Source organism: Amblyomma maculatum, chromosome 7, assembly GCF_055883805.1.
Source record: "Amblyomma maculatum isolate TAMU_Amacu chromosome 7, ASM5588380v1, whole genome shotgun sequence".
NCBI lineage: Eukaryota > Metazoa > Arthropoda > Arachnida > Ixodida > Ixodidae > Amblyomma > Amblyomma maculatum.
Genome location: NC_139350.1, coordinates 130,656,188 through 130,664,770, shown reverse-complemented (window position 1 = coordinate 130,664,770; position 8,583 = coordinate 130,656,188). Strand labels below are relative to the sequence as shown.

The 8,583-nt window shown below is 45.4% G+C and overlaps 1 protein-coding gene across 1 annotated transcript; it reads right to left on the bottom strand.

The window, feature by feature from the left end:
- Positions 1–2,233: 2,233 nt before the first annotated feature.
- On the bottom strand, positions 2,234–3,349 carry LOC146184732 (uncharacterized). Its single transcript, XM_084608832.1, has 2 exons — positions 3,153–3,349; positions 2,234–2,796 (listed from the first exon to the last, which is right to left on the bottom strand). The coding sequence occupies exons 1-2, from the start codon at positions 3,340–3,342 to the stop codon at positions 2,609–2,611; spliced, it is 378 nt and encodes a 125-aa protein (XP_084464958.1). The 5' UTR covers positions 3,343–3,349; the 3' UTR covers positions 2,234–2,608.
- Positions 3,350–8,583: the final 5,234 nt, after the last annotated feature.

Here is an 8,583-nt window from a genome sequence, read left to right as displayed (position 1 = left end):
CGGCTGAAGAGCAAAGCGCCGGGGTTTGCTATGTGCACTTCCTTTTTCCTTACAAAGGTTGTCTGTAGAAAAAGAGAAATTTCGTAGAAAAGCGTTGCGAGATTTTTTTAATGCGTGCCTTTTAGTCTTACTTATGTCCATTGCTATATCAAATTGCTATATGCTATATGAAATTCTTTGCTGTATGAAATTCTACCTCCTGAACACAATATGTGATAAGCCTCATATTGGCATTTTGGGTTTCGTAGCTGAAGGGGTGAAGTACGTGACGTTCATGCTGCATTCTTTTCGCGCAGACCATCGCCTGCATCCTACGATAATCGTGGTGAAAAAATTCTAGGGGACACTTTGTATCACTGCACTGCGGGGGAGCGAAAGCCACTACCGCGCGGTGGTGCGAAGCCCTCCACTACGGCACTTTTTTCTCTCTGTTTTCACTCCCATCTTCGCGATGACGCGATAGCGTAAGCTACCAGCCAACAAACAAAGACCCTCTTTAACTCAGCCGTATGAACGTGCCTGCGTTTGCGGTAAATTGTCGTCTCTGTAACGTGCCTGAGACAATTGATCATTGGTTTATTCTGTGCCGTGATGCTATGTTCTTTTGGGACATACTACAAAGAACTCTTAAAAAGGACATTGAAATTACGCCTTATACAATTAGATTTTTGCCTCCTGACAAAAACTCTGTCGTGCCTTACGATCTATTTGTGTTGATGGGACAGTTCAGCCTTTGAAAAAAGCCGCATGATCGACAGGCATGCAGAGCCACCAAGATCGCCCAAATCCGTGTTTCGGGAGCAGTGTGCTTTGGTGAGAAGTGTATATGCTGCACGTGAAGAACCTCCAAACTGGATGCCGTATCTAGACGCATGTGTATGTCTCCCAGACTTTTGATGTTCTGATGATTGTTCATTGTCGGGCTGGGAATATGACGGGCTCGTAATAAGCAGCCCGGTATCTTTAGACATGGACATGTTTAAGTAAGTGGAGTTGTTCCGTTTTTACGGAAGTTTTTCCATGCAACAAAGAAAAAAAAAGTGCCTGCGTTTTCTAGGGATAACGTGAATGCAAATGTTTTGGCAGGCTGATTTGTGATATCACCCTCCCATATGAAAGGAGAGGCCCTAGTTGGCAGCTCCGGCCAAGCGTAATGTGAGGAGGCCCTACAGTCAGTTAGTGCTTGGCAATATGTCAGTTGCCAGCTACCGCCTCCCAATACGGCGACGGCCTCTGAATGTAACGGACGGACGGTCACGCGAGTAAGAGATAGCGCTTAAAGGCTTTCGCCTTAATAATCGACCGTTCTTATGAACTAGAATAGTACACCTTCAGGCCCTAACTTCCGCTTATACGTAATGAGGGCCAAAACAGGCAAGTTGAACTTATCAAATCAAATCAAATTGATTTTCCAACAAGTGGATGGTCCCCTGGGCTAAAAGCTATACGAAACAGCTTGACAAAGGCCCACGAAACCCGTACACAACATAGCAGGAGCAAACAGCAAATCCCAAAAGTTCATTAACAATACGACCATGACATTTAAAAGTGTTATACAATGCACACGTCACTGCAGCACAATATGAAAACAAAACAAAAAGTTGATTATAATAAAATTAATGGAAAAAGCTCTACAAGGCAGAAAGTTCGCAAAGATGAGTGTAATATTTAAATTAAGAACACATATATGGATAGATTATATTTGGACGACGTAGGTTCTCAACTGCTTAGGACGTAAACCTAAAGTGCCTTTATATTTGTTGAGAAAAACAGGAAGATTATGAACCAAGGAGTGCAATTTGTAGTGTGTTCAAATATGTGGTAGAGACCGCGCGTCAGTGCATCTAGTGTTTACTATTGCAGTGCGGTGTTCAAGAGATGCACGTTTTAGCAAAAAATTACCCATACCTGTCGAACCAAAATAAGTTAATTGTAACAAGCGATATTCATAAATATTATCCACACGGATCATATTAAGTGATTTTATTAAGAGCTGAATATTTGACGTTGGTTCTCAGTTTACGATGAGACCAATATTTTTTTTTTTTTTTTTTTTTTGCAAGACACGAAGCGCTTAGTTGGTCGGGTCTGGGCAGAAAGGGTTGGGGCGAAGCTGCTCGGCGATGTGCCAGGGCTCTCGGTCGATGGTCCCGGCTTACAGATGACGTCGATGCTCCAAGGCGAGGATGGGGATGACGTACGCCGCACCTCTAACCAAATTGTTACGTGGTGACAAGCAAAGAGACGGCACAACGTGGTGATAGGACTTACGGTGACTTAATGTCTGGCATAGCGCGAGGGCTCCTCTCGCGCCACTGCCGATCTTCTTCGCAACAATATGTACGGCAACAAAACCATGTCAATAAAGAAACACATTCACATATTCGGAGTCGTATACGCTATTAACCTTCAGAACGCTGCTTGTCTGCCTAACAATGTTTGAAAAAAAAAAGTGCTGCTGAAGGTACCGCAAAACATCTTTTTTTATTATAGAGGGGCATTTACTTGAACTTCGTGGCTCACTAGCTTCCCCTTGATGGTTACATTGGGGTGCTGAATTTGTGATGTATGGCTCTCTTACATAGAGTTCAGAAAGACAAAACTGCATCTAGGCTCTCAAAGGGACGCACAAGGGCTCGCCGCAGGCAAGCGTGCAGCAGACGGCCCCTTGTTCATGACAGTTGAGGTCCTGGCAGGTGATATTGGGCTTCCCTTCGCACTGACCGGGGAACGGAGGCTGAACCTGCGGGCACCAATGTGTGTACTGGGCCAGCATCATCAGAGTGTTAGGAACCCCTGGGTAAATAAAGAGCGCAGAGTTTGTAGTGGATTGCTGAAAATAGCATCAGAGCGATAAAGTGACAAGTTCCAAAGCTTTAACTGTATGTGCATTGCTGATATCTTATTTTCGATTAACAAAGCTTTAAGTTTTCTAAAGAATGGGTGGCGCCATCTTGAGCTTCTGCACTTGAACCTAGTCGTTCTTTTACTAGTAAACGGCAGATAGCTTTTATTATTCTCAGTTACCTTTAATGAAGTGCATCAGCATTGACAAGCGGCGGGAAATTTTGTCGGCACTTCAATACATTTAGTGCACTCACATCGAAAGCAATTCGGGTAAAGAAATTGTTGACATTTTTTCTCTCACTCACCTTCAACACACCATGTGCCACCACATGGTTTAGGGCAGCACTCTTGATTCAGCCGTGCACACTGCGCTTGCGTGCATTTCGAGTAAGCGCAGTCGCTAAACTGCCCCTTAATTGAGGGGCATGCAGCATGGCTCCAGGCCACCACCAGCGCCAAAAGCACCAGAGTCACGAGCGCGCGGACTGAACCCATTCTTATGTTGTTACTCCGGACTGAGACGCCGGGATGACAGCTTTCCTTATGTATAGGCAGAAAGCTGTGCTGGGCATCTTCTAGAGCACGTGTCGCTGCGCGGTGCGAAACGCTTATCTCAGACCCTCTTCAAGTTCGACACGCCTTCACAGCGTTCTATTTGAGGGCCGCTCCTGCCTGCATTATCTGTGCCTTTTGCTGCAACCTCCGGCGGAACACTTGAGAGGTGATTTTCTGGGTTCTCACGTGTTTGCACACAACTGCAAATCTTGGGTGGGTCAGGAGGTAACAATTATACTTTCAACAAACCCGTGCGATTTCTTCCGTGCATAGATGCCGAGCTGTTGCCTTCAGTGAGTCCTCTGTGCTCTGAAAGCTAGCATTCCAAAACTTCAATGTGAAATATCAAGTGAAGTGTATAAAGACGAGGCCACCTGCGCAATGTTGGAGGCTTCCTACCTACAGCGTGTATAAGAAGCTTCTAGAGAATCACGATTCTGATAACAATGTTTAATGCAGTGTCCACTTTGGCACTGGTTCTTGACGTTGTTCAAAATAAATATCAACAATAGCACGCGAAGCCTAAAGCTTCTGCCGTTGATACGCATTGAATAGGGAAGCTCCTTCGAATCCTTAGGTGAAGAACTCTGCCTTTCACAGGCGGACACTGAGTTTAACGATGGCTTTGAAATAATGAATGTTGTGAGCACTGTGCCCGAGCTCCGTCTTTTTATGCGAATACCATCATCGTCTATTGTTTCTGTCTTGATAGAAGCCAAATATTTGATGGCTGTTTTTGTGTTTAAATAAATCGAGCCTGCTGTGGGGATTGTTCTCAAGGAGTAGAAGCACCTCTTAATCCATGGATTGTGACAGCGACTCCTGGAGTTCCATTCTGCGGACGCACCTCATAGCCTCGGAGCTATCGGCGCGTTGTCCCGTCTCCTCTCTTGTGTTTGTCTTTTTTTGAGCTTACTTTTCTCCCAAACGATCATGAACCAACAAGACCAGCAACAAGTTTTAATTCTGTATCGGCCCACCGCTGCGTGCCATCGTGCTTTCGTCAGGTAGCCAGTGAGTTTTCCGGCAATGTTAGTATCAAGATTACTGTTAGCACTGTACACTCAAAATCTCTTTAAATTTCGAATATATCTATCAACTTCATTCCCTGCTCCTGTGTTCCTTCTACCCGTTCATAACCCGCGCTCCCTGTCTCGGTGATCCTATTTGCATCCTGTCGGCTGGCCTCGCGCGTCTCGGCAAATTGTTTTACTCCGGATTACGCTGCTAGGTTACATGCGCCTTTTGACGGTGCCTGCAAGAGAAGCGTACGAGCTACGGTGAATTATGACTTGACGACATGCCCCAGTGGACACCTTAGCGACAGCTGTACGATGCACACGGCCCCTTTCGCTCGTCTACGGTAACTTCTGTCTCGCTGCGTTTAAAACACCTCCGGGATATATTCTTCTGCAAAAAGGCTTTACTGCTGCTTCTGCCTTTCCTCCCACCCTGCCACACTTGTTGCCCTTTCAACATTAGAGCTGCCTGCTTCTTGTTCCGCTCCCCATGGTGCAGCACTTGTCGCCATAATCAATCCGAACTCTCGCCAAATGAGAGAGAAGCGCTGCTTACTGTCTTAAACAAGCACGCAGCCTCGTTCAATGTCAAATGACGGTGTGCGAAATGCAGAGCGCCATCTCTTAGCCCACCGAGAACTATGCCCGCCATGTCGCCTCGGTCAACAAAACGAAACCGCCGTTCTGCGCTGGGTAAACACAACTACGTTTCGTGTGAAACATGAAGATCGGTTGCATGCGTTGTGCTGCGCTATTCACTCTGTTAGAATACTACGATGCTTGTGTTAACCAGGCACGTATCAAACGTGCGGTTATTATTTTTTTGCTTAGTGCAAACGTTCACCAAATGTTTTACGAGCTATCACACCACTAAGCACGAAGCAAAACAGAGCTGTCACACAACCCTCACAATACAGAAAATTGCATCAAGATACACCATTTCTGTGCATAGCTAGCGAATGTGTCGCTGACGTCTAATTCCGTTTCCTCAACGGTAGGGTACCACAACTTCTTTCTCCCCACTGGTTGTCACCCAGTAAGATAAACAGCAATTGTTGCTGAGAGGTGTCTTTGAGTGCAACCTAAAGGTAACATACACCCAATGAAGGCAGGAAATGATTACGGTGAAGGTAATTGTACAGTGTAACCATTGTCATACTGTCACCTCCTGGCTGCGTTCACGGGTGGTTTTGCGGCTAGTAAGGATCAAAAAACATCACATAATGCAATATAAAGGGGAACACAGCCCAGGAATGATGTTGGTAGCTTATTTTAACGTAGGAAATTATAAAAAAAATGCACTTGGAGGATTTGAACAGATTCACCGGTGCTCAGGTAGGTAGTGTTAATCCATTGCGCCATAGAAGCTTTTTTTTAGAACAGGAACGGCAGGCTTTAAATGCACTCTTATTCATTTTGACAATACTTTCGCTGTTTGTAGCCAGGTGACACTGCATAGAGGACCATAGCAGAGTTAGTACTACCACGGCCGCTCGATGGAAGCGCACTGGGTGCGGCCTGCTGCGTCGCGCCGCCGTCAATGGGCAAGCGCGTCCTTGGGGAGTTTACAGTTGCGCCCGCTATTTCTGCTGAGGGCGCCACTGTTCGGGGACACGTCGCTGCCGGGGTCGCCGGCTCTGAGCGCGCAGTTTGCTTCCTTTCTGAACGCGTTCGCCTCGTGTCGGCGTGGTAAACTCAAACTTTGTTGTGTACGCGTGTGCAAGCTCGTTAATGTTGAGACGGGATGCGTTGTTTTTTAAAGCGAAAGCCGTTCCAGGCTCATGGAGCGAAAATCTGTGCGCAGAAGCTGTGGCTATAATCTGTGCGTCGCATCTGTGCACTGGTGTGTCTGTCGCAAAAGCGGACGTGCAAGAACGGAGATTAAGAATGAAAATGATTGATGGTGATAGGTAATCAATAAAAGTTATAAATAGACATTGATAGAGGTAATGACTAATGCTAATGACTAATAATGTTTAATAAAGACTAAAATATTTGTAATGACCAGTATATCAAACTATGACATGTAATGACCGCAATTGATTAGAAATGAGTAAAAGTGCTTAGCGATGTGTGGTAATGACTATAATATCTAGGCATTACTCATCATTACTGCTAATGACTACGAAATGACCAATATGTGAAAGGATGACATGTAATGACCACTGCTAATTCTAAATGAGTAACCTGCTTAGTTATGAGTGGTAAGGGCTACGATGACTACACAGGCAGGCTCATCATGACTGGGAAACGACCAATGTACCAAACGACGACTTGAAATGACGAACTGTGGCAAACGATGAGAGGCAAATGATAGGAGAAGGGTAGGCTTTCGCCGTCCTCCGCTTAAGAGACATCTAAGAGACCCTCAAATTTTATCTGCTGAGCTCGCTTCAGACAAAGGCAGTAGCGAGGAGTGGAAATGCACTCGCTTCCTCTGAAATGAAAGCGGCGCTGAGGTTAAAAAGTCCGGATGCTGAAGCATAATGCCCTATCAGCTGCCACTGAATTTGCTAGAAGGGACAGCAGATTGGACTTGTTGGTGATTAATTATAGGTTAACAGTGCAAACAACGTGACGGGAACACAGGAGAAGAGGACGGCACAACCGCGCTAGTTGTGTCGGCCTCTTTTCCTGTGTTCCCGTCACGTTGTTTACTCTATTTAGTTACCAAGGGGCTGGCCAGTGAACTAGGATTTTTAACGATGTGTTGTGAAGCAGATGAACACAATGAGGTGGCACCAGAAGCTTTTCTCGCAGGTTATGTTGCAAGGACATATCAGAAAACGGTACGAACCGTTTTTTTTTTATATAAGCATACAATTTCTTCTAAATTTTGCCGCGCTAGTCTGAATGGCTTTGTAAGCAAAGGAGCCTGTGCATACAACATTTGTTTATACTCTTGAAACTGTTTGAGTCGATGCGATAAACTGAAAAGCCACGTTGCACAGAAAATCCGGCGCCCGCTCTGTCGGCGGAAAGTCGGAAAAATACCTTTCTGGTAAGAGGCACGTTCGTTGGTGATATAGCCAGACACCTTTGGTGCAATGAGAACACATGACATGTTCAATGTGGCAGGAGCTGCCAAACCAGAGAGAGTCAATAAGATGTAAGGGTGAAATGGGAATTATTGAAAGTGGGACCCTTAGATCCCAAGTCAGGCACACTATACTCCTATAGGGCACGTTCGAACGGCTTCAGTAAAGAGGGGCTTTATATAGCTATGTGTAGGGTGCTATTTTATATAATGCGGGGGCTTAAGGCTGCATTTTAATGCTATGCGACAGAGGCAACAATTACGGAATACGGTGAATAAGCAGGTAGCAAAAAGCGGGTACTCTAACGAGGCTCTGCAAGGAGCTTTAAGAACCCCAAGTTTTATTTATCACTACCAGGTTGTTGCTTAATTTATGCGATATTTGGTAATGATTTTGAGGCGGCATGTCAGTCGTGCAAAACATGTTGCAGGAAATATGAGTCAACTGGGCCAGTTACAGGTTGATGAAAACCAAGGATAATGGAGGCTTGATATACCCCGCAAAGGAAGTAATCAAGGTTTGTCAGTTTACGAGCACCTTCATTAATAGGATGATGAAGTCTGAAGAGGTCCGGCGAAGTAGCAAGCTGTGTAAACTTTTGATTTCATCATTGTTTTCTCTCTGTACACAGTACCTGCAGCTAATCTATGAAAACAATGATCGTGCCCATGCTGAGGCGCTACGCAAGATATTGTTAAGTTGCGGCACCCACTGATAGCGAGCTGGGCTGGAAATGTCAACTGAACAGTGGAGCGATATTATGGCATAGACCTCTCTCAAGAAAGGTTTTCCGTCTGCGATTGGTAACTTTCTTCCTTTTTTTGTGTGGCCATTATATTAGCGTACTCGGCTGCTCGCTGAATCCCGGCTGCAGTTGCGCGCTGAAGCGTGAACAGTGTTGTGATCGCAGCTAAGAGTTTCACAACAGGAACACTCGATGCGCGCTCTTTCATTGAAAATTACAAACCAGCAAAAATAGCAGCAAATAAAAATGGTAATAAAAACTTTCGGCGCATATACGTAGCACCTTGAGGCAGACCGGCTCTATGAAGCGCGCTTAGTTCGGTCATGCAAAATGCGGGGATCCATGACAGATAGCCTCCTGGCGTAAAAAGGTTTTCTCC